Below are 26,543 nucleotides of genomic sequence, written 5' to 3'. Positions count from 1 at the left end.
TTGATACCCGTGTGTTCATTTGGGCATAACTCCCACTAGGAAATTCCATTTGAGATGTGCCAATATGATATGGAAACATGATACTTAGGGCTACAACATTAATTTAGACACCTTTGCCAAATTCTAAGTGTAAAGACCCTAAAAAGAGGGTCAAACATACTGTCCTGAAGTTTGGTTATTGCCTTTATAGGATTGAGAGTCTAGGTTAATATATTGACTATAACTTACTATACCAACCTGAAAATTATGAAATTATACCTGGGAGTCCCTAAGATATAGAGGAACATATCTTGTGGAGGAACTTAAGTCTAAAAATGACCATAAAATGATCAAATGATTGATCAAAGTTTATTGACCAGGAATTGTAAATTCTGGACAGCTTTGAGGCAAAGGGACCAGTTATGGTATTTTGACCATAACTTGAGTTCTATAACCCCAAATTCAGTGATTCAAAAACTAAAATTCAAGTTTAAACATAGAGGAGCAATTGTTATGAAGGAAGTGTGACTAAATAGACATCCTAACTTAGTCAAATTCCTAGATAAAGATAACACATCAACATAAACCTAAAGAAAGGTTCAGGGGAAAAATGCTACATATGATAATTAAAATACTCATAAGAATAATTAAATATTAAAAATGATATGAATATGTAAATTGGGACTAATGTCCTATTAATATGAAATTAATAGTACCAATGAACAGTACCAAAAAATAGTAGCAGTGAATAGTGCTAAAATAATTAAAAATGTTTAATTGCCCATAGTATACCTAGACTTATTTATTTAGTTTGGATAAATTGGTATACCAATTAGGGACTACAAATAGCAGTACTGCCTACCGAGAAAATCATGAACAGACAATATATGTCTGGTATGATTGTTCTACAGGCTATATGCCTACTTACTGGCCATTGTGCCTACTTTATTTCTGGCTTTACAAGCTTGACAGCGGGTCTCATGCCCGACAGCTGGCCTCGTGCCTGACAGACGTATACTAGATAATCATATGGCTGTCTAGCCAGTATAAACCCGTGCATCCAACTTTTTGATGGTGCGAATCCGCAAGTATGCTGGTCGTCTTAAGTAATAAAGTGATGAATAAAGTATCGTTCTCACGAGGATTTGCCGTTTGAGTACCAAACTATGAATGAAGCGATTATTTGGGCTAATGATTAATGAATAAATGGTAAATGTGAATGAGCAAGGTAAATTGATTAATCAAATTGGAATGGGTAAAGAGCAAACAAATAAATTCTAGATCTAGTTTTCAATTAAACTAAATTAACAATGGATAATTCAAATCAAAGTCTAATTATGTTAAAAGTGATTCCAGAGTTGGGGGTTTATGCATAAATTAATTGGGATTTGTCTTGGGTATTCCAATTTTAAGGGAAAAATAGAGTTTGAGGGTGATTAATTCTAAATTCCTTTGATATTTTTTTCAAGCAAACCAAAGTGTGTTCTAAAATAACCAAACCTACTTTCGTATGTTATTTGATTACTTTAAAACCCATTAAGTTTAGTAACCAATCATTAATTCCTCTTAAAATCCTAGTTTATTTCTAAATCTAGGTGATTTTCCAATCCTTGATTATCTATCAATGACTTTCACCTTTCGGTCCTTCAATCAAAGATTAACACAATATCCAATGGGTACCAACATTAGGTAAGTAAATCAAGCACACAAGGAGGAATCAAAACTCGTATTTATGTAAAATAAGGAAATACCCAATCTAAATCCACAAATTAATCTAAAACATATTTCCCAACTCTGAAATCTAAAGCGTTTACTCACTCATGATGATATTTACAAGAAAGATTGATGGAAAAGTAAAGAAAAGCATGATAAGAGGACTAAAATAGAAAAACCCAGGTAGAGGAACCCAAAACTCTGGTTTCTGGAGCTCCAAAAATGGTTGCAGCAGCACCTTCCCCAAAGAATTGGCGTCTCCCTCTCTCTCTATTATATTTTCTTTTCTTTTTTGTTTCTCCTTTCTTTCCTCTTGTGGCAAAAACTAGGAAATGATGAATTTATATCATCCCAAAAAGTTACCCTAAAAGTAAATAAGAGCCAAGGAGTGGATAGGAAATGAGGTATAAAATTATCCAAGTCGCAGTGATTATTCACGTTAGTACCGCGATTAGGGTGCGGCTTAACCCTAAGCGACTTCTCAAGAAATTTCAGCACGTGTCGCATGTCGCTTAAGGTTGCGGACCCTCAAGAAATTTTGTGATCGAATAAAATGGGTTTTCTTTCTGCTCATGCTTGACTTACAGCTTGATATGTGCTGCACCTTAAGCACTGCCGCTTTACCCTAAGCAGGATCTTAAGCAATTCTCGGTAGGTTGTGGAGTAAAAGCTTTAATGTGTAGGATTTAAGCCGTGCTTGACTTTCAGCTTGAACAGGCTTAAGGTTAAGCTTATATGACATACCCTAAACAACATTATAAGCAAAGTCTTAAGCAAATTTCGACTAACTTGCTCTTTCAAAGCTTGATTTCTTCAACTTTCCTCCATGCTTAAAGAATTCCAAATTTCTTCAAATCACTTCCTAATGCACTCATTGATCTTCGATTTGCCACAAAATCCTATCAAAAACAACAAAATTACAAAAATCAAATATAAAGTATCTAAAGTTAACAAATAAGCTAAAATAAAGCTAAAAACATAAAATATACTAAAATATAAGGGCAAAATGGATGCAAAACTACCCTAAAATGCCTATATGAAATGAGTGTAACAAATTCCCCCAGACACAAACCTTTGCTTGTCCTCAAGTAAATTAAAATAATTAATGCAATTTGGGATACCTTACCTTAAATTTATGAAAATTACTTATCCAAACTCTCAAGCTTACCTTTAGCCACCAATAAACCATATACCCACTTTCAAGATACAAAGAGTTTAATCCTCAGCAAAGTTATCACCGCTTAGCCTTGGGTCAATTATCCATATCATCAAGCCTAAACCAATCAATCACAAAGAATAATCATGCCTAAATAGACTATAGGGTAATCCACAAACTAAAGTGTCTCAAATAATGATGGAAGTAAATGAATGGATTAATGATATCACAATCCCATAGGCAATTCTCCTATTCCAATCTCCACTAATATACCAAAACACCATCAAAAGATCAAAAGGACTTTCAACGGTTGTAATGGGGCCAAGGGGGTGATAATGTGGCTAACAAGGAAATGATAAAGGTAACAAAATATGAGAATAATCAAATTATTAAAAGATCAAGACACACAAAATATTTCTTTTTTTTTTTGAATCAAGTGGGGCAAGGAGCTTTACAACTATTCACCAATGCTAGCATATAATTTTGAAGCTTTTAGAGGGACTACATAAATAACATTGACTTTGAATTATAATTGTCCCTTTCAATTCACCCCCAAACTCATTTCTTTGTGTACTTGGGTGGTGAATTACTTTACATACCATAATTGAATTTGCTAGCCTTTTTATTTTAGTCACTTCTCCCAACTAATTGTTATATATTTTTTTTCTTTTTTTTTTATGTGTATCTATCACTCAAAGAATTATTCTCATGGAGGGTAGGTAAGTGTTTGGGTTTATGGCTAGGCATTGATGTGGGTTCCAAAGGAATAAGAGAGATAAATGTAGGCTCAAATTGGTTCCAAAGGGAAATTTTAAAGTGAGGTTGGCTAAGGCTAAAATATGGGTTTAAAATTCAAAGAATGCCTAGATCATTTCTTTTTCAAGTGTATGCTATGATTTCGCCTTGAAAGGTTTAGAAAGATTGTTCTAGGATTGGTGAGACATCAATTAGCTACTTCTCACCCTAGAGTTTTCTCTAGGCACTCAAAGTCAATGCAATTGATTGGGTGGCCCTTGGCTAAGAAGATATAAACTAAGGCAAGGATCTAATAACTTTGCACCTATCTAGAACTTTCAATCCATCAAACCCTTCTAAAAGTAAGCTTAATTGCTCTTCAAAGCAACTCTCAATCCTCTAAGGACAAGGTAAAAATTTATTTTTATGATATGCATGATCCTAAAATGAATGCATAAATCAAATTAAAATTAAGTGTAATCTATATGAAAACTATATGCGAAGGTATGTATATAAGTATAGACATGTGTGTTGTATATGTATAAGTGTATGGATTATCTATATATGGATGAATGAAATGCAATAAATGAATAAATGAAAATTTTAAAGAAAATTTTAAAAATTTTGCAAAAATTTTGCCCTCACCCCCAAACTCAAATGAAACATTGTCCTCAATGTCTAAAATGAATGCAAAGATGGGCAAAATTGTGTGAACTAATCAATTAATGAAATATATACAATTGGGGATTAAATCAATATAAGCTCAAGAATTCCAAAATTAGCTCAAAATGATATTAACAATGAAGCTTTAGAGAGAAAAATGTGAAAAGGTAGCCCAAATGTATGAATTTACACTGCTTAAGATATTGCTTGACTTGTTGCGTAGGGTAAGCAAAAGCATAAACATTGGCATAAGCATTGGCAACATACCATAAGCATAAATAGTAAAAGAGTAAGCTGTTACCTCAAAATGATGTTAAACATATGCAGCTCAAAGGAAATTGTGCAACTCATCAACATCAACAAAATTAGGACTGAATAAAAGATAAAGTACAAAAATAATGTGCAAGAAGATGAAAAGTTGTAATGAAATAAGATCTAACAGTTAAATCAAGAATTAAACGAAAAAAACATTCATAGAATAACTATATCCATATTAGAAGATAGAATAAAATAAACTAAACTGAAGGAAATGAATGCAAATATAATCATAAAAACTAATTACCAAAGTATTATAACTATTACTAAAGTTTAAAGATTAAAATGAACAGATTACAAAATAAACTTAAAACAGAAATTAAAACTGAATTGAAGAACTAAAACTAGTACTAAACTACTACTACTGTTCAAGCTTTGCTGTCAAGGCTTTGTTGCTGTATTAGGGTCTGCTCCAGGTTCTGCAGTAGGTTCATTGTGATATGAAGCTTTAGAAGCAGTTCCAAATTTTCTGTGAGGTCTTTCATTTCCTGAAGCATGTCTTGGCCCCAATGATATAAATTGTTATAAGATTGGGCTAATTTGTTATAGAGCTCCAACATTTGAAGTTGTTGCTGCTTTTGCTTCTTTTTAAGAGATGAAAATCTCTTTTTAAGTTTCTTTTCTAGCTTCTTCTTTTGGTTGACCTACTGCTAACCCATGGTATCAATTTTAACTTCTAAGCTCTTCAAGGTTGCAAGGATATCTATGGTGTCAAGTGAGGGAACAGATGGTTGGACAGTGAAGCTAGCTACTTTGGATTCCAAGGATCTTAGGAGGGACAAAATATCTGCTGAAAACTGCGGGGCAGTGGTTGTTTGGGGTTCTGCTGGTGCAAAGGTATTTGGTTCTGCAGAACCTCTGGCATCAGCATGCTGTTGTAACAAAACATAAGTATGTCCTACTTTCTCACAAAGATCCATGAGTAGCAACATTGTGCTGTCTATAAATGATTCATCAGACACTGGCTGTAGCTTATATAAACTAGCATCAAAGCTAAATGAATTGGCTATGGCAGTTATATAGCCTCCAAAAACTATGCTACCTTTGGTATGCCTTGTGACAGTTTGGTGCCAATGAGTAGCTAAGAAATGGGCTGTGCTAACTTGTTTTCTCTCCTTGATGCACCACAAGAAAAATAAGTCTCCAGCACCCACAATGTCACATTCTGTGTCCCCTTCCTAAAACAGTGTAAGAGATAAATCTATGGAGGTATTTCAACACATGATCGACTATCCTAGAGGCTTTTGCTGTCCTCTGTCGGTAATAACCCCCATAAGGTGCAATTTCTTTCCAGAACTGAACAGGGTCATAAATGGTTTGTTGCCACTCAATACTTTTATAGCCCGAACCCTGAAAACCAAAAATTTCATTCATAGAATCCATGTCTAACTCCCTATCAATGCCAGCACATCGAAAACAGATCACATCCTTATGCTCAGGTACTGTTGGTTTGAAACTCAGCCTTAAGGAACTCAAAAATTCCAAGGTCAAATCCTTGTACACTGGTTCCCTAATCCTAGCAAACTTAGTCCAGTTGACAACATCTAAGTAAGCAAATACAGAGTCATAAATGCCTAACTCTTTTAAAATATGCTCATCCATATATCTGTTTGCCAAAATAGGTTTAGAAGCTAAACTTTCATAAGAATTTTTCATATCCATATCTTTAAAAGCCCAATGTAATGGAGAAAGTACCTCCTCTATATCATTCGCAGATGATGCAGGTGCTGCTGGAGTAGTGGCAGGCTGGGGAGAGTTTAAGGATGACTGAGATACAGGGATTTGAACTGCTGGTGATGAAATTTGCAATGAGGACCTAGTTCTTTTACTGACTGGTTCAGAGGGAAGTTGAGGTGGAGAGTTTAAGTCCAAAGGAACAGAGGGGTTTCCTTTTCATTTTTTGACAGTGGTTTTCTTGGGTCTACCCGTAGCCATTTTGGTTTTACCTTTAGATTTGGTTTGAGTTGGTGCGGGTTCAGACATTGGTTCTTGAAACTGAGTTTCGAAAATGGGTGTTTCATTTTGCAGCTCATTTTGTGGTGAGAGGGGGGTCAGCGAAATGAGGGTTGGTGTTTGGTTTTGGGGTAGTGGTAGTGTTTGTGGTGGTGACGATTGAGGAAGTGGTGGTGTTTGCGGTGGTGGCGATTGAGGAAGTGGAGGACTGGGACTGGGGTTAGGGTTCGCAGAAAATGAGGATGGAGTAGCCATTTTCGATTTGACAGAGCACTTGGATTTTCTAGGTTTATGGGTGGACCACATCTTGGTTCTCACCATTTAAGGAAGAGAAATAAACTCTTCAGCTTCCTTAAAAATGCCGGAAAAAATGGTGGAGGGGGGGGGGGGGGGGGGGGGGAATAGTGCTTTGGTTTATCGGGGGTGAGGGCGAGGGCTTCATAAAAAATGGCAGAAATTTTGGGGCATTTTAAAATGTAGGGCAGACATCTGGTAATTTGAGTTATGCTTGGGGTTAAGCAGAATTTTGCTTAGGGTTCAGCAGAATTTGGATAGGGTGCAGCTTAGTAAGCAACATCATCAGCAAGTTTCGGCATGTTTTGAAAAATTTGTGATTTTACTTACCAAAAATAGTCTAAATGATATGGAATGCTATCATGACCCTCAGCAATTACCAAATACACACAAACATCATAAAATTTAGGAATTTAAGCTCATCATCTCTTAGAACTCATCAAACATAACATAACCATGAAGGGATTTGAAAGGCAAACAACTTAAATTAAGCATGGATTGTAATTACCTTTTTGCAAACCCAATGAAATGGTTTGATTTCTAAGCTTATACCCAAAGCACATTTTCAGCAGCATTTGAGACAAATTTCATACATTCAAAAATTGCAGAAAAGACATAGGAGTTGACTTCTTAAGCGGCATGAATAGTAGCATGAACAGTAACAAAAATTAGCAGACTACAAAAACTAGCAGCAATTCAAACAAAAACATGCAAATTCTAACAGACTATAAAAACTATATATACACTAAAAGGTAAAACTTAACAAACACTATTTTTGCACTTTAATGAAGCTCACATCAATCCTAAATATCAAAATTGATCCTCATTTAAGTTGCATTTCACAAAATTTACACAAAACACAAAATTAAACATGTGCTATCAAGTAGATTGCAATATCAGCAATTTAGCACAAGTTTAAAGGTGTTACTGTTCACAAGTACTGGATAAAGTGCAGAATTTTGCTTATACTTGCTCCCTTTCAATTCTTTCTTTTTACTACATGTGTTAATTTGCCCAATCTTCATGAATGACCTGCAAAAGATAAACAAATGTCACTTTTGAGTTTAATGAGGGTAAAAGCTGAAAATGAACTGAAATAGAAGATTAATAAACTATAAAAGGATACGCTTGGGTTGCCTCCCAAGAAGCGTTTGTTTAAGGTCTTAAGCTTGACCTTCCACTCCAAATCACCTAAATATCCCCAATTAGGCAACCAAGCCATGAAACCTCTACAACCTTTTGCGTGGGTTCTCCAACAATATAATGCTTTAATCTCTGCCCATTAACTTTGAAAGTCCTTGAGGTTTCATTCCCTATCTCAACAGCTCCATAGGGGTATATCTTTATAACAGTGTAAGGCCCTGACCATCTTGACTTTAATTTTCCGGGAAATAACCTTAACCTAGAATTATATAAGAGAACAACATCCCCTTCCTGAAATTCTTTCCTCCTAATATGCTTATCATGCCATCTCTTAGTTCTTTCCTTGTAAAGCTTGGCATTTTCATAAGCATCCAATCTAAGTTCCTCAAGTTCATTTAGTTGCAGCATTCTTTTTTCTCCTGCAGTTTTTAAGTCAAAATTTAGTGTCCTTATGGCCCAATATGCTCTATGTTCCAACTCCAAAGGTAAATGACAAGCTTTCCCATAAACCAATCTAAATGGGGTGGTGCCAATAGGAGTTTTAAAAGCTGTTCTATAGGCCCAAAGAGCATCATCTAACTTTAGTGACCAATCTTTCCTTGAACTATTCACTATTTTCTCAAGAATTCTTTTCAACTCTCTATTTGAGATCTCCACTTGACCACTAATTTGTGGATGGTAGGGTGTTGCAACCTTATGCTTTGCTCCATATTTTTGTAATAATCTCTCAAATTAATGGTTGCAAAAATGAGAACCTCCATCACTTACAATGGCACGTGGAGTTTCAAATCTTGTAAAAATGAACTTTTTAAGGAATTTAATCACAATTCTAACATCATTAGTTGGAGATGGTATAGCTTCAACCCATTTGCTCACATAATCTACCCCAATTAAAATGTATTTGTGTCCAAAGGATGATGGAAAAGGTCCCATGAAATCAATGCCCCAAACATCAAATAGTTCTACTTCCAATATATTTTGGAGGGGCATTTCATCTCTCTTCGAGATATTACCCATCCTTTGACACCTGTCACATGCATTTACAAACTTTCTCACATCTTTAAACATATGTGGCCAAAAGAACCCTACTTGAAGAACTTTTTCTACAGTCTTTGTCACACTCATATGACCCCCATAAAGTGAAGAATGGTAATCTTTAATAACTTTCCCTATCTCCTCATCAGCTAAACATCTTCTAATCAATCCATCTCCACATCTCTTGAACAAAAATGGGTCTTCCCAATCGTAATCCTTCACATCAAAAAGAAATTTCTTCTTTTGCTGCCATGTTAGGTCAGGTGGAAGGATTCCACACACTAGATAGTTCACAAAATCTGCATACCAACGGGTTTTTGCACTCATGATTAGTAACAGTTGCTCATCAGGAAAATAATAATCTATTGGGAGCTCTTTTCCCAAATTATCTTCTTGTTCTTGCCTCAATCTAGACAGATGATCTGCTACCACATTTTCCACTCCTTTCTTGTCTTTAATTTCTAAGTCAAACTCTTGAAGGAGTAGCACCCACCTTATCAACCTAGGTTTGGCCTCTTTTTTCTGAAGGAGATATTTGATAGCTGCATGATCTGTGTATACTATTACCTTAGACCCCACAAGATAGGACCTGAATTTATCTACTACGAATACCACTGCCAAAAACTCTTTCTCTGTAGTAGAGTAATTTATTTGAGCCTCATCTAAGGTTCTACTTGCATAGTATATTGCATACACTTTCTTATCTCTCCTTTGTCCCAAAACAGCCCCAATGGCATAATCGCTAGCATCGCACATTAACTGAAAAGGTAATGACCAATCGGGTGGTTGCATAATAGGAGCAGATATCAAAGCTTCCTTTATCCTATAAAAAGCGTTCAAACAATTAGTGTCAAAATGAAATTCCACATCTTTACTCAATATATTGGTAAGAGGCTTAGAAATCTTAGAGAAATCCTTTATGAATCTCCTGTAAAATCCAGCATGCCCAAAGAAACTCCTCACTCCCTTCACGGATGTTGGGGGTGGCATTTTCTCAATAATTTCTACCTTTGCTTTATCCACCTCAATACCCCTGTTTGACACAAGATATCCCAAAACAATTCCTTCTTGTACCATAAAATGGCACTTTTCCCAATTCAAAACTAAATTGAACTATTCACATCTCTGCAAAACCTTAGACAAGTTAGATAAGCATTCATCAAAAGATTTACCATACACAGAAAAATCATCCATGAATACTTCCATAATACCCTCAATCATGTCAGAAAATATGGACATCATACATCTTTGAAATGTAGTAGGGGCATTACATAATCCAAATGGCATCCTTCGATATGCAAAGGTACCATAAGGACATGTGAAGGTAGTTTTATCCTGATCATCTGGGTGAATAGGGATCTGAAAGAACCCTGAATAGCCATCCAAATAGCAAAAATAAAAATAATGAGCTAGTCTCTCAAGCATCTGATCTATAAATGGTAATGAAAAATGGTCCTTTCTAGTTGCATTATTCAACTTCCTATAGTCTATACACATTCTCCATCCAGTTACAATCCTTGTAGGTATTAGTTCATCATTTTCATTTTTCACTACTGTGATGCCCCCTTTTTTGGGTACAACATGAACTGAACTTACCCAATTGCTGTCAGAAATAGGGTAAATGGTACCTGCATCAAGCAATTTCAAGATTTCCTTTTTCACAACCTCTTTCATATTTGGATTCAATCTCCTCTGTGACTCTCGAGAAGCTTTATGATTATTTTCCAACAAAATTCTATGCACGCACACAGAAGGATGTATTCCTTTAATATCATCAATGGTATAACCAATTATCCTTCTATACTTTCTAAGAACTCTTAATAATTTTTCAACTTCACAATCATTCAGTTGATCACTAACAATTACGGGATATGTAGAATTTTGACCTAGAAAAGCATACCTGAGATTTATTGGGAGAGGTTTCAACTCTACCTTCGGTGCTTCACTTTTTTCAAGCTTTGATGATGAAGTTGTATCTTCCTTCAAATCCCCAATCTTCTCAGTATCAGCCATAGGCAAAGGTGGATTTCCTTCCAAGATTGTAGCATATTCTGCAGCTTTTTCAATCTCATCCCCTTTTTTGATGTTAAAAACTAAACAAGCTTCTAAGGGATCTTTAGGATGTTGCTTTTTGAGCACTTCTCTGACCTCTTCATCTATCACATCAATTCTCAAGCATGAATTTGAATCATCTTTCTTTTTCATTGCTTGAAACAAATTAAATTCAACTTTTTCTTCCCCAACTTCTAATGTAAGCCTTCCATTTTTTACATCAATCACAGCTCTAGCAGTAGCAAGGAAAGGTCTACCAAGAATAATAGGAATGTGTACATCCTCCTCCATCTCCAATATCACAAAATCCACTGGTATGAAAAATTTTCCAACTTTCAAAGGTACATTCTCAATTAGCCCAATTGGAAATTTAATAGACCTATCTGCTAACTGTAGTGAAATGTTAGTAGGCTTCATTTCTCCAATCTTCACTTTCTCATAGATAGACAATGGCATCAGACTAACACTGGCTCCAAGATCACATAAAGCCTTATCTATACTGATATCCCCAATGTGACATGGCATGGAAAAACTTCCAGGATCTTTCAGTTTGGGTGGAAGCTTATTTTGCAAAATAGCACTGCTTTCTTCTGTGAGAGCTACGGTATCAAATTCCTCCAATTTCTTCTTGTTAGATAAAATCTCCTTCAAAAATTTAGCATATGAAGGCATTTGTGCTAAGGCATCAGTGAAAGGAATAGTCACATGCAAAGACTTCAATACTTCCAAAAACTTCCCAAATTGTTTATCCAATTTCGCTTTCTGGAACCTTTGTGGGAATGGTAAAGGTGGCATGTAGGCTTTAGGTGCAACATATTTAGGTTCTTCCTCTTTGCTCTCTCTCTCCTTACTTCCTTTTTCTTCCACTAAATTTTCTTTCTCAGCTTCAATTCTATCTTCAACTTCAGTTTGTTCATCTCCTTCTCTGTTTTTCTCTTCTTCAATTTTCTCTTCAATCTTTTTATCTCCATTCTCCAATATTTTTCCACTTCTCAATGTAATAGCCTTGCAATGCTCCCTTAAATTTTCTGGCTGGCTAGGGAGCTTCCCAAATGCTTTGTTATTTGAAGAGCTAGCTTGTTGAGCTATTTGATTCTCCAACATCTTGTTGTGCATTGCCATTTGATCTACTTTAGATGCTAATTGAGAAATCATATCTTTTTGACTTTGATGGCTCACAAGTAGAGTCTCAATCATAGCTTCTAATCTAGCTGTCTTGTCTGGTTGTGCTTGTTGTGGTAGAGGTGGAGCAGGTGCATTTTGAGGTTTAGGAATTCCAGGAGAAGGACCTCTATTATATTGAAAATTCTGATGTTGTTTATACCCAGAAGGTTGCTGAAAATTCTGATGCTGTCCTTGTCTACCTCCCCAAGAGAAATTGGGATGGTTTCTCCATGCTGGATCATAAGTTGCAGAAAATGAGTTACCACCTGGTCTTTGATTGTAGTTCCCCACATAATCCACTTGCTCACTTGAAAAATCTTGATTAAGTGCAGAAAAATCAGCTATACAATTGACATTTGCAGCTCCAACTTTTGCTGAATTACTAGAACCTCTAGCTGAAGAATCTACTTTCATGCTTAGCTTGTCCATTTTTCTTGTTAAAGCATTAAACTTAGCATTAATCATATTCATGGCATCAAGCTCAAACATACCAGCTGGTTTCTTGATCTCATTCCTCTCACAACTCCATTGGTAGTTGTTATAAGCAATTTTATCAAGAGCAGAAAAAGCTTCATCTTCAGATTTCTCCATAAGATCACCTCCAGAAGATGCATCAATTATACTTCTAATAGCTGGTGAAACTGCATTGTAAAAGTGTTGAACAAGCATCCACTTAGGAATTCCATGATGTGGACATCTCCTTTGTAAATCCTTGTACCTCTCCCATGCTTCATACAAGCTCTCATCATCTCTAGGTTTGAAAGAAGTCAGCTCATTTCTTAGCTTAGCTGTCTTGCTTGGTGGAAAATATTGAGCTAAAAATGCTTGAGAAAGTTCATCCCATGTTGTGATAGAACCCGGTGGCAAAGAATATAACCACTCTCTAGCTCGGTCCTTCAGAGAAAAAGGAAATAATCTGAGTCGAATTGCATCATCAGAAACTCCATTTATCTTCAATATATCACTGATCTCAATAAAGTGTGCTAGATGCACGTGTGGGCTTTCAGTTGGATTTCCTCTAAATTGTGATTGTTGTACCATCTGACAGAGTGCAGGCTTCAATTCAAAATTATTAGCTTCTACTCTTGGTCTTGTGATACTTGGCATGAAATTCCCAATGTTAGGATAAGCATGATCCTTCACAGAGTGCTTGTTATTGTTGTTGGCCATTTCTTCTTATAATTGTTCTTGCTCTTGTGCTCTTTCTTGTTGTTGTTGAGCTTTAATTTTAGCTTTTCTCCTTTTAGATTCTGCTCTTAAAGCTTTTGCTGTCTTTTCTATTTCTGGATCAAAGAATAAATTGATTTCTTCACTTTTTGTCCTTCTCATAAAATAAAGTACCTGAAAAACAAAATAAACAAATTCTCAAAGTAAAATGGTAAAAATAAAATAAAATAAAATGCCCAAATTAACCAAACAAGCAATCGTTCAATATCAAACAAAAATCAAATCCCCGATAACGGCGCCAAAAACTTGATGGTGCGAATCCGCAAGTATACGGGTCGTCTCAAGTAATAAAGTGATGAATCAAGTATCGTTCCCCCGAGGATTTGCCGTTTGAGTACCAAACTATGAATGAAGCGATTATTTGGGCTAATGATTAATGAATAAATGGTAAATGTGAATGAGCAAGGTAAATTGATTAATCTAATTGGAATGGGTAAAGAGCAAACAAATAAATTCTAGATCTAGTTTTCAATTAAACTAAATTAACAATTGGTAATTCAAATCAAAGTCTAATTATGTTAAAAGTGATTCCAGAGTTGGGGGTTTATGCATAAATTAATTGGGATTTGTCTTGGGTATTCCAATTTTAAGAGAAAAATAGAGTTTGAAGGTGATTAATTCTAAATTCCTTTGGTATCCTTTTCAAGCAAACCAAAGTGTGTTCTAAAATAACTAAACCTACTTTCGTATGTTATTTGATTACTTTAAAACCCATTAAGTTTTGTAACTAATCATTAATTCCTCTTAAAATCCTAGTTTATTTCTAAATCTAGGTGATTTTAAGTTCCAATCCTTGATTATCTATCAATGACTTTCACCTTTCGGTCCTTCAATCAAAGATTAACACAATACCCAATGGGTACCAACATTAGGTAAGTAAATCAAGCACACAAGGAAGGAATCAAAACTCGTATTTATGTAAAATAAGGAAATGCCCAATCCAAATCCACAAATTAATCTAAAACATATTTCCCAACTCTGAAATCTAAAGAGTTTACTTACTCATGATGGTATTTACAAGAAAGATTGATGGAAAAATAAAGAAAAACATGATAAGAGGACTAAAATAGAAAAACCCAGGTAGAAGAACCCAAAACTCTGGTTTCTAGAGCTCCAAAAATGGTTGTAGTAGCTCCTTCCCCAAAGAATTGGCATCTCCCTCTCTCTCTATGTGACACCCCTTACCCGTCTACAGTATATCAGGGTAAGATATGTCACACGGTGTACCGGCACACTCTATTTTACCTTAATTAATTTTTATCGTAATTTTGAATATAGTTTATGAAATATAATTTATTTAAGCCATTTATCAAAATTATTATTTATTTGAGGTTCCGAAAATTTTAAAGAAAATCCGGCAGAGTACCGGCTAAAAATGGAGAAAACAGTTCTTCGGAACCTGTGAAAAACACTTCCAATATTCATATTCAATCATTCTCAAACTTCAATATCAAATCTCAACATTTTTCAATTTCATTTCTCAATCATTCATCTCGTGTGATATCATGTATAAATCATAGATAAACATTCTCTTTTCCATTCACAAACACAATTCTCATTATTTACATGATCATCAAAATACATTTCATAAGTTCAACTACATATGAGAAAATAAAATTTTAGTTACAAAATACCAAAATGACACCTAGTGTCCTACCAATGCACTGCAGAAGTTGAGGTGACCCGGACATCGTGCGTAATCTGCAGGATGGACTCACCCAGTCTGCGGTCTACTGGGCTCACGATCTGTATCTCCAGAACCTACGCGTGGCAAAAGCAACGCGCTAAGCAATAATGCTTAGTGGTGCAATAATAAAATAAAAGAAAATAGCAGAAAATAAATATGTATATGTCTTATTTGTTTTGTATCTGTTATATTCATTTATTTCTTTAACTTTGTCCATTTTCATTCGTTTGGTTGCCTAAGTAACCTATACTAGATGACTGGACTGGATAAACGGGTAAACTGGCACTGGGTATCTAGTACCTCGGGCCGTCACACCATCGGTCACATATGCATCTCCCGGTGTGCAAATGTAATAGCTAATAAGTCAGATAACATCAGGCACAAGGCCAAATCTCAATACAAGGTCAGAATGGCTAAAAGCCATAAAATCACAGAATGGCATATTGCCATGTGCAGTACTGCTAACTGAACCCTATTGGCATGCCAAACTATCCAAACCAATCTTGTTAGGTATACTAGGGCATTTGATACTTTTAAATTCTTTAATTTTTGAATTTCAAGTTTTTGGTGTCACTATTCACCTCATTGGTCAACAAAAATGTTGACTTTTGGATAGAAAATAGGTACATTGGTTTTAACACTCCCAATGTACCACATTTTACATTTAAAACTTGTTGGAATTGAGTACCCATACCATTTCTAAACTTAAAACCAAGAGGGCAGAATTTTCAGTTTTTGAAGCCTAACTTTACTGTTCCATTAAGCACTGTTGCAGTGAGAATTTGAGGAAATGGTAAACATGAAAGTTGTTTCTTATTTTGTCTAGTTGAATTTCCTTTTTTGAATCACTCCATTTGGAGTTTTGTAGCTCCAGATATGGTCCAAAAACCACAGTTGGCCGGATTGGAAAAACTGCAGAATTACCAAATCTATAGTACCATGAACACTGACTGTGACTGCCATTTTGGTTAGGTTCTGCTCATAATTTGGGGCAGGTTTCTTCATGAAAGTTGTTTGTCTATGTCTTAACTTGTTGCTGTAAAAATTTCAGGTCAATTGACCATTTCTACAGTGAGTTATGGTTACTATTCATTTGGTCATTCTGCAGAATTAGCTTGCAGGGTACCCGGATTGGGGCCAACTTTTGGTCCTCTTTCTTTGGTCTTTTGGGCATGGTTTCTTCAGCAAAAATGTGCCATTATAAATCTAGTTTCATGTCCAATTGGCCAAACACCAATTGGACCAACACAGCCAAAGATATGGCAGTCCAAATGGGCTGGAATCACAGCCTCATTGCTGCTGTCACTAGGCAGCCTACCAACTTGGTTTGTGACACTTTAGTTCACTTCAAATTAGGATTAACTTGCCTCAAATGGTCACTAATTGACCATTAGAATGTCCATTAATCACTTCATAAGCCAAGTCCAATTCTTCACTCCCAAAACCCTAATTTCCATTTCAATTCACCCATACACCTAGTTAAACACTTTCATTCATTATATATGTGTATATACACCTTAAACATAATCTCTAATTCATTCTAAGTCCATTAAAACCATCAAAAACACTCCATCATTGTTCCTTCCTTAGGGCTGCCGAAATTCATGGTGGACATACACATATATTTGGTTCATTTAATTCACAAATTTTTACCTATTTCAAGTCTCTAACATGGAAAATAAAGAGTTTAAGTTATATATGTGCACTAACCTTAATTTAGCCAAGTCTCTTTCTTGCCAACTTCAAGATTCTTGCTTCCTTTTTCTTCCAAGCACTCTAGCTAGGGTAGATATTCAGTTTTTATGAAGATGATTATGGGAAATATGGTGAGATTTTAAGGAAATTTAAGCTTAAAGGGAGTAACAATGGTGGAAAGCTTTTGGAAAAGGAAGAGCTACGGCTGAAATGAGGAAGAAGCTGCTGGAATTGGTTTTATTTTTGTCCCATTTTATGTCATTTTTGTCCCTTTAATTTATTTGTCAAATGATGATTGGGTGGAGCTTTTTAAATGACATCATGTGATGTCAAAATTTCAATTTTCTTCATTTTTCTTTTCTTTTCATCACTACTTATTTTCAATTTAATTTTTAGTAATGTTTATTCATATTTTATGTCATAATAATTATTTACTTAACTGGACAAGTCGGCCAAAAATCACCTCTGAAGGCGAAATGACCAAAATGCCCTCCGTTTGGCTTAACAGGTCAAAATTGTCTGTACCGATTAAAAAATTTTTCTAGCTATTTTCTTGGTATTCTAATGCCATAGGAACCTCAATGACCCTTCTCTGGAGTCCCAATAATTATTTTATGAATTTTTACCCGGGTCTAGGGCTCCTAGTTGCGAGAACCACAACTTACCTCTGGTTACCCATCGCTTGGGCACCGGCTCATTTGACTTGGTTGTATTTTATTTCTAAAATTTTTGCTAAATTTTTCTTATTAATATTTGAGTTAATTATGGTCCCTCACTTTAGTTTAAATATTTTTCCGGACGTTCTAGCTGTCCGGACCGACACCGGTCACCGGAACAGTAGAATGTACGGAGTTGCTACCGGGAGGGTGTTACACTCTATTATATTTTCTTTTCTTTTTTGTTTCTCCCTTCTTTCCTCTTATGGCAAAAACTAGGAAATAATGAATTTATATCGTCCCAAAAAGTTACCCTAAAAGTAAATAAGAGCCAAGGAGTGGATAGAAAATGAGGTGTAAAATTATCCAAGTCAGCAGCATTATTCACGTTCTAGGCAGTCTGCTTAGGGTACGGCTTAATCCTAAGCAGCTTCTCAGCAAATTTCAGCTTCTGGTCGCACTGTCTACTTAAGGTTAAGCAGACCCTCAGCAAATTTCGGCAGACTGGAATAAAATGGGTTTTCTTTCTACTCATGCTTGACTTTCAGCTTGATCTGTGCTGCACCTTAAGCACTGCCGCTTTACCCTAAGCAGGATCTTAAGCAATTCTCGGCAGGTTGTGGAGTAAAAGCTTGAATGTGTAGGATTTAAGCCGTGCTTGACTTTCAGCTTGAACAGGCTTAAGGTTAAACTTATATGACATACCCTAAGCAACATTATAAGCAAAGTCTTAAGCAAATTTCGGCTAACTTGCTCTTTCAAAGCTTGATTTCTTCAACTTTCCTCCATGCTTAAAGAATTCCAAATTTCTTCAAATCACTTCCTAATGCACTCATTGATCTTCGATTTGCCACAAAATCCTATCAAAAACAACAAAATTACAAAAATCAAATATAAAGTATCTAAAGTTAACAAATAAGCTAAAATAAAGCTAAAAACATAAAATATACTAAAATATAAGGGCAAAATGGATGCAAAACTACCCTAAAATGCCTATATGAAATGAGTGTAACACTTTTATAATTTGTTATAGGTTTCTTGGGCACTGATAAAAATTAATTGAGACTTAAAATACAATAAGTAATCATAAAAAATCCCAATAATGTTAATTGTTTCCAAAGTGTAATAAACAAAATGTAAAAGACCCAGAAATTACGAATTACAATTATTATTTCAATTGTTAAATTATTGTTATTATAAATTATGCACCACTAAGCGTTATGCTTAGCGCGTTGATTTTCCATCGCGTAGGTACTGGAGATCAGTAGCCATCACAGCAGCAGCTGCCACAGTAGTGTTCAGACAGAGTTTCTACCAGATCTGCCACTGTCCAGAGTCACCTCACCAGTCTTTTGTATTTTGGTAGGGCTCATGTATAGACTAGTATTTTGGTTCATTATGTCTAGTCATGATGTATTTCATTTTGGACTTATAATTAAACTTTGATATTGAAATGAAAACTTGTAATTTATTATCTATGAATTTCTATATGAATGCAATAGATAATACTTCATTTTGAGATCTCATAAATAGTTGTGAATGATATGATAAAAGAGAATATGATATGGAAATATGTGAAATGACTATGAATATGTTAAGAGGTGATAGTGGAACCCGCCAGATGCTAATAAAACAGAGGAGGATCAGTCCTAGTCTCCACAGAAATAAGATATAAAAAAAAAATTCTACACATAAATTACCTGATTTAAATGACATTAAAATTTATAATAGGCATGACAAGACAAGATAGGGTGCTCCGGCACCGGATGTGGCACTTCTTGCTCGGCTATACAGTAGACGGGTAAGGGGTGTCACAGTGGCTTCCTATTTTTTGCTTCATTTGCAGTCATTTAGGACATAATGAAAATTTCTGTGATACTTTATTTGAAACAATGGATAGTACAGTGGTGACGGGATGGGGTTCTTGGCTTAGACCATTAGTTAGACAATCCTCCATGGTACGGAACTAGTGGTTGCATGATAGGGGAGGAGCTTGAATTCCTAAAATTTCGCCAGGATCACAGGGGTTCAAAAAAGATTATCCAACTCCTTTTACATCATAAACTATGCATGTTAATCTTAAAAATCATGCAAAGTCAAATTATGTACATTTGAATTCTTCTTTAGTTATGGATTTCCAAATGGGTTAAGGAGTTAGGCCTTCTTTAGGAAATAATGACCCAGTAATTGATGAAGGTGGGTTGTCCAATTCAACTGATGAGGATGTTACTATTCAGCTTGCTGAAAATAATACAAGGCAGAGGCCTGCTGCTCAACAACTAAACTAGGAGGTGAATGTCAATTCAAATGCGCAACCCATTCCTGTTGCCTGTTCTTCACCTAATAATTTTCCAACGGTCGGACTTGGTCACTAGGCTTGCTGAGAGCCATGATTTATTTAAGTTGGAACTACAGAGGGCTTAGCAACCCTCGGGCAGTTCGTGCTCTTAAGGGGCTTATTAAAAATAAAAAGCCAGACATTATTTTTCTTTATGAGACTTTAGTTCATGTTAATAAAACTGAAGAAATAAAAATATGTGTTGGTTACACTGATTATTTTCGTGTTGACCAAAAGGGTCGTAATGGTGGTCTTGCTGTCATATGGAAATTTGACTCTCTTGTTACCATTAGTGGGTATTCTTAGAATTTTATTGATATGATAATTACTGGTTATAACAATGTTAGTTGGAGGCTTCAAGGTTTTTATGGTTTTCCAGAGCATAGTAAACGCCAGGGTTCTCGGAATCTTTTAACTAATTTGGTAAGGGCATCTTCTATTTCGTGGGCTTGTATTGAGGATTTTAATGATTTGCTTTCTATGGAAGATAAAATTGGTGGTAATCCCCATCCTGAAAGCCTATTTTGTGGTTTTCATGATACAGTTGATAGTTGTTAGTTACATGATCTACCTCTTTTAAGCTACCCTTTTATGTGGAATGGGGTAGAGGATTAGCTAATTGGATCCGTGAAAGACTTGATAGAGCTTTGGTTTCTCAAAGTTGGATGGATCTGTTTTTGAATTGTAAGCTCTCAAATTTGCACTCTTCTATCTTAGATCACTCTCCAATTTTATTGGAAACTGATTGTAGTAGCTAGATGGGTTATGTGAAGCATTTTTAGTTTGAAAATTTTTTGCTTTCTTATCCTGACATTTTTGATATCGTTAAAAATTCTTGGGAGGCTTCGGTGGCTAAATTTTTTTTGCACAAAATTGCTTTATGCGGTCAATAGCTACAAGATTGGGGTAAGTCTCTGAGAGGTAATTTTAGGAAAGAAGCTGCAAGAATTCATAGAGAGCTTGATGCCATTCATGGGAGAGATGACGAGACTTCTGTAGTTCTTAAGGACAGTCTTAAGGAAGATCTTAATAGGATTCTGGTGGATGAGGAATTTTTTTGGAAGCTGAGATCAAAGAATTTTTAGCTTAAAGAGAGGGACAGTAATACCCATTTTTTCCATGCTCATGCTTTGTAACACCCCGAATTTTTAAATAATTATTATATATGTAAATTATAATATTTTTATTTTATTAAATATTATGGAAATTAAATTAGAATTTTCTGGATTTTTAAAATCGGATTTGATTTTCTTGAGGCAATAAATTTTATCGATTTTTAAAAATTTATTTAAGGACCACGAGGTAAATCTAAAAATATATTTGGACTCCATAAATTTTTTTGAATTTTTTGTATTTTTTTTTAGAATTTTCGGGCCTCATTTTGAGTCCGAAGACAGAGTAAAAATTGAATTTTGAGCACTTTGAATCGAACTGGCCGAATCAAATTGAACTGAATTGAACCTATCAAATCGAATCGATCCATTTCTTTTTTTCTTCCTCTTCCCCTACACATTCGACACCCTTCCTTCCCCTCTCATTTTCTCTCTCCTCTCCCCTCCCTACTGCCGGCCAGCCACTCTCTTCCCTCCCCCACTCGCTAGCATTCCACCAGGACGCCTCGTTGCTGTCGGCCGCCGTCCCTGACATTGAAAAAATGAGCCCAAACTCTCTCCTATGCACAACATGCCATTTTGACTTCCAGGGCCGATTCTGACCGATTTGGCCACCAATTGGACAGGGTCCAGTCCCAATTACATTCTACTCTCCGAGTGCTTTCCAAAGACACCAGGAACACAAATTTTTGTCTAACGGTTTGTCTGATTTAAGCCCGTGAAGTTTTAGCCTATTTTAACTTTTGGACTAAATTTCTCTCATACTAGGAACCCCACAGCAATTCTGAGACTGCCAGCACACTCTACTTGACGAGAGCTTCACGATGATATAAATTTCAAAATTTTTTGACATCGAAAATTCAATGGGTCCCACAAACTTCGCAGTATTTTTCTGAGCCATTAATAAGCTTATTTAATTAAATAAAAATTATATTCTAACTCCTGATGTTGCTGGCAGATAGAGATCAATTATTCAGGTGATGAAGGTAATTGTTTTCAAAGAGCAATAAAAATGTAAAAGACCTAGAAATTACGATTTGCAGATATAAATTCAATTGTTTAATTATTGTTATAATAAATTATGCACCACTAAGCGTTATGCTTAGCGCGTTATTTTTCCATCGCGTAGGTACTGGAGATCAGCAGCCGCCACAGTAGTATTCTGACCGCAGTTGACCAGATCTGCATATAGTCCAAAGTCACCTCACCAGTATTTTGTATTTTAGTAGGGCCCATTTATAGACTAGTGTTCTGGTTCATTGGATTGTAACTAAAGTATGATAAAGTATGAATTTCTGCATATGAATTTCTAGATGAATGAATGATCTTGAAATTGTATGAGTAGAAATGACATGATATGACATATAGAGATATGAAATTATTATTAACAGGTAACTAGTGTAACTCGCCAGATACCAATTAAACAGAGGAGGCTCTATCTGGGTATCCACAGAAATAAATTGTTATAAAAAAAATTTTCACATATGAAATACCTATTTTTAAATGATATTAAAAATTTACAATGAACATGATAAGACAAGATAGGGTGCTCCGATATCGAATGTGACACTCCTCGTTCGACTACACTGTAGACCGGTGAGGGACGTCACAATATATATATATATATATATATATATATATATATATATATATATATATATATATATATATATATATATATGGATTTGACACATGGGTGTATGAGTGCTCCAAATTACCTTTTATGTGAATATGATTTGATTTGTTTGAAATATGTGAAAATGTTGCATTTCATCTTCAGGAATGCATTAGACTTAGATAGTTATAGAAATTATATCTAAAATCAATAATTTACTCTATGAGTGGAACGCTCACTCCTGTTCACCATATTTTTCTAGGTTATGGGAGGACCTCTTTGTGATTAACTTACTTCCTTTTTCGCAGGTCTATTAACAGCAAATATGTGTATTTCATTCTATTGATTTGAAATCTAGAACTTTGCATATACTATTAGTATTCTGCTCTTGTCAGGGATTGTATAATTTAAATCTTTAATGTTATTATAATTTATTATGATTATGTGTGGATGTTGAGAGAGTTACCTCCTTGGATGAGGGAGCTGAGCTCCCATTTATTTGATTGACTATATTGAGGATGGTGAGGGTGAGCTGAGCTTCCCAAATTGAGATACGTTGAGTTACTTTATGTTCACAGGTCGAGTGTGTTGAAAACTTTCCATTGGATAGTATAATTTATGGCTGGAATCTGTTTGTTTATTTTCTTAAAATTGGACTATAGTGATGCGCCATATAGTTGGGTTAGGAACAGTTAGGCTTACTACGGGCCTTGGAGGCCTTATGCTGACCCAAGTCCTTGTGTCAGTCCGGCTCATAATTTGGGTCATGACATGCTTCTTCTTGAAGAAAAACCAATTTAATTGATGCTTTGTAAGATTTTAAGGGTAATTGGTTTCAAGAAAAGGAAGGTATGAGTAATGTAGTTTTTCAATATTTCTCTAAGCTTTTTACAGATTCTATGGGTGACTATGCTAGAGTTGTTGATTTGGTTAACCTTAGGATTTCTGATATTGATAATGATAGATTGCTTGCACTATTCTCTCCTAAGGAATTTAAGAGAGTAGTTTTTTAAAAGCCCCCAAACAAATCTCCAACTCCTGATGGTATGAAGCTAGCTTTTTTTCAGAGATTCTGGCATATAATTGGGGATTTAGTGGTTTCTAATTGTTAAGACTGGCTTAGAACCAGTATTTTTTCCTGACTCTCTTAATGATACTATTATAGTCCTTATCCCCAAAAAGGATAATCCTTCAACTCTTAAAGACTTGTACCCCATTTCTTTCTATAATGTTTTGTATAAAATTGTGGCTAAGGTGCTTGCGAATAAGTTGAAAGGTATTCTTCCTAGTATCATTTCCTCTTCTCAGTTTGCTTTTGTCCCGGGTAGACTTATATCTAATAATGTTATGGTTGCTTTTGAAGTAATTCATCATATGAAAAGGAAAACCAGGGGTAATAAGGGTGAAGCTGCTCTCAAGATTGATATTAGTAAGGCTTATGATCATGTTGACTGGGATTATTTGTGGCTTGTTATGCTTACATTGGGTTTTGCACAATGATGGGTTGATATTATTATGTTGTGTATTTCTTCTGTGACATATTCAATGACTTTGAATGGTGTTGAGCTAGATCTTATTTTACCTCGACAAGGACTTAGGGAAAGGGATCCCCTCTCCTTGTACCTATTTATTATTTGTGCAGAGGGACTTTCAACTCTTTTTATGCAAGCTACATGTGGAGGTGATATCCATGGGTCAAAAATTAGCAGAAGAGCGCCTAGTGTTTCTCATTTGCTTTGTGCTAATGATAGTTTCTTCTTTTTTAGAGCTAATGCTAGAGAGAGTTCTAATGTTAAAAATATTTTATCTATTTATGAGAAAGCATAGGGACAGGTTATTAATTTTTGAAAATCTAGAATTTTCTTTAGTACTAATACCTTTGTTGATATGCGTGATGAAGTTTCTAATATTATAGGAGTGCTTTTGCCTTTTGATCATGGGTGGTACCTTGGTCTTCCTTCTCTTTTTGGTAAAAATAAGACACAAGTTTTTTCTTATCTGAGAGAGAGATTGTGGAAGAGAATAAGCAGTTGGAAGGGTAAATTTCTTTTGAGAGTTGGTAAAGAAATCTTATTGAAGTCTATGGTTTAGGCTATCCTTTCTTATTGTATGAGTGTGTTTGCTATTCCAATCTCTTTATGGGAGGAGCTGCAGAAAATGATAAACTCTTTTTGGTGGGGTTCTAATTGGAGTGGGCATAGGAGGATTCATTGGCTTTCTTGGGATGGAATGTGTCTTAAGAAAGATTTTGGTGGTTTGGGGTTTTGCAATCTGCATTGTTTTAATCTTGCCATGCTAGGTTGGCAGTGTTGGAGAATTATTTCTAACCCATGTACATTTCTTAGTAGGATTCTCAAAGACAAATATTTTTCTCAAGCTGATTTTCTAGATGCTCAAGAGGGTTTCAACCCTAGTTTTGTTTAGAAAAGCCTATTGCAGTCCAAGGATGTTGTTGTTGAAAGGAACAAGATAGAGAGTCAGTGATGGTAGTGCAATTAATATTTGGGGTGAACCATGGATTAATAAAGATCATAATTTCTATGTTGATACTCCAGCTATTGAAGGTTTAGAGGACTTCAAGGTTTCTAGTTTAATTAATGAGGATGGGCTAAGTTGGAATATAGGCCTTTTATCTGAGTTACTTCTTCCCATTGATGTAGAAGCTATTTCTAATATTCCTCTTAGTAACTCTTGGAAGGAAGATGTACGAATTTGGCATTATACTAAATCTAGCAAACTTAGTGTTAAATTGGGGTATCATTTGCTTGCTACTTCTTCTGATTGGCTAACTCTATTATTCCAAGTAATTCAAGGAAATTATGAAAGCTTCATCTTCCCCCAAAAGTTACAAGGAAAGGGTATTGCCGCGGATGCTCATTGTGATGTGTGTGGTGACGTTGAGGATGACTGGCATGTTGTTTTTTTGTGTCCAAAAGCCAGGGACAACTGGAGAGTGTTAGATATGTCCCCGGATGCTCATCTTTCTCCTATTTTTAGGGAGTTTCTAGACAAGCTTTTTAACTTTGTTGACATGGAGTCCTTATGCCATATTTGTATGGTTATGTGGCAGCTTTGGTACAGGCAAAATTTATTATTTTAAGAACATAAGGACAATACTCCTAATGATATCTTTAATTCTTCGACTAGACTGCGTCATGATTGGAGTAATGTCAACAGAGTTACAAATGGTCCTAGCTCTTTTTCCTCTCAAGCTAATATCGTTGGCTTGTCTAAACCTCTACTGGGGCAGGTGAAGTGTAATGTAGATGCAGGTTTGTTTAATGCTGAACACCTGGCCAGTTATGGTGCTCTCCTTCGGGATTTTTATGGGATGTTTCTCTCAGGTATCTTAGTATTTCATAGCTTTTGCTTCGCCCCCAAGATTGCTAAGGTAATTACCCTTCGAGAGACCCTGCTTCGGCTTTTGAGAAATTCTAATTTTGATGTGGATATTGAGATGGACTGTAGGGAAGTTGTCAATGTTGTCTTGTCTTATGAGGAGGATTTATCTGAGTTTGGTCATTTTGACTATGAATGTCAACATTTATTATCACAATGTCATAATTTTTTTTATTTGAATTTAGATTATTTTTAATTTAAACAGTTTATAAACTGTATAAATTTGAATAATCTCAAATTAAAATCACTAACTTTATAAAAAGTCATACAACTTTCATCTAATAAATAAATAAAAAAAAAAAAGATATGACTAAAAAAAAAACTATCTCTTGAATAGTTATTTCACATGACAATAATAATGTTTGACCTTGAGCTAAAAAGTTGTTTTACCTTAAACTAAGAAGTTTTTTTTTTTTTTTCAACTTAAAATAAAAAGTTTGCGAACTCTTTTTTTTTTTTTTTTTTTTTTAATTGTCGGCAATGAAGTCAACCGTAGATGAGAATTCACCGACGGAATTCACGAAATTATTATTATTATTATTATTATTATTATTATTATTATTATAAGTGATAGCAAAGTCAAGTTTTGAATTAGTAAACATTGATATTCCA

The 26,543-nt window shown here is 35.2% G+C and overlaps 1 protein-coding gene, 1 non-coding gene and 1 pseudogene across 2 annotated transcripts; 2 read left to right on the top strand and 1 right to left on the bottom strand.

The window, feature by feature from the left end:
* Positions 1–4,942: 4,942 nt before the first annotated feature.
* LOC131169395 (uncharacterized) lies at positions 4,943–12,160 on the bottom strand (annotated as a pseudogene).
* Positions 12,161–12,881: 721 nt separating this feature from the next.
* On the top strand, positions 12,882–12,988 carry LOC131170125 (small nucleolar RNA R71). Its single transcript, XR_009141066.1, has one exon. It is a non-coding gene; the product is annotated as a small nucleolar RNA R71 (small nucleolar RNA).
* An 11,431-nt stretch (positions 12,989–24,419) lies between these two features.
* Positions 24,420–26,143, top strand: LOC131169394 (uncharacterized). The gene is made up of 4 exons (XM_058128615.1): positions 24,420–24,501; positions 25,088–25,568; positions 25,680–26,045; positions 26,137–26,143. The coding sequence occupies exons 1-4, from the start codon at positions 24,420–24,422 to the stop codon at positions 26,141–26,143; spliced, it is 936 nt and encodes a 311-aa protein (XP_057984598.1).
* The last annotated feature ends 400 nt before the right edge of the window (positions 26,144–26,543 follow it).

This window comes from Hevea brasiliensis, chromosome 10 (assembly GCF_030052815.1).
Source record: "Hevea brasiliensis isolate MT/VB/25A 57/8 chromosome 10, ASM3005281v1, whole genome shotgun sequence".
Lineage (NCBI taxonomy): Eukaryota > Viridiplantae > Streptophyta > Magnoliopsida > Malpighiales > Euphorbiaceae > Hevea > Hevea brasiliensis.
The sequence above is the reverse complement of the archived record's forward strand: the minus strand, read 5'-3'. Positions and strand labels throughout refer to the sequence as shown.

Bases quoted from the DNA above. Each gene is read 5' to 3' on its own strand.
- LOC131169394 (XM_058128615.1), top strand. From the start codon at position 24,420: ATGCGTGATGAAGTTTCTAATATTATAGGAGTGCTTTTGCCTTTTGAT. The intron at 24,502-25,087 runs GTAAAAATAAGA...TTGATACTCCAG, and splicing joins TGGTCTTCCTTCTCTTTTTG to CTATTGAAGGTTTAGAGGAC. The intron at 25,569-25,679 runs GTCCTTATGCCA...TTCTTCGACTAG, and splicing joins TTTAACTTTGTTGACATGGA to ACTGCGTCATGATTGGAGTA.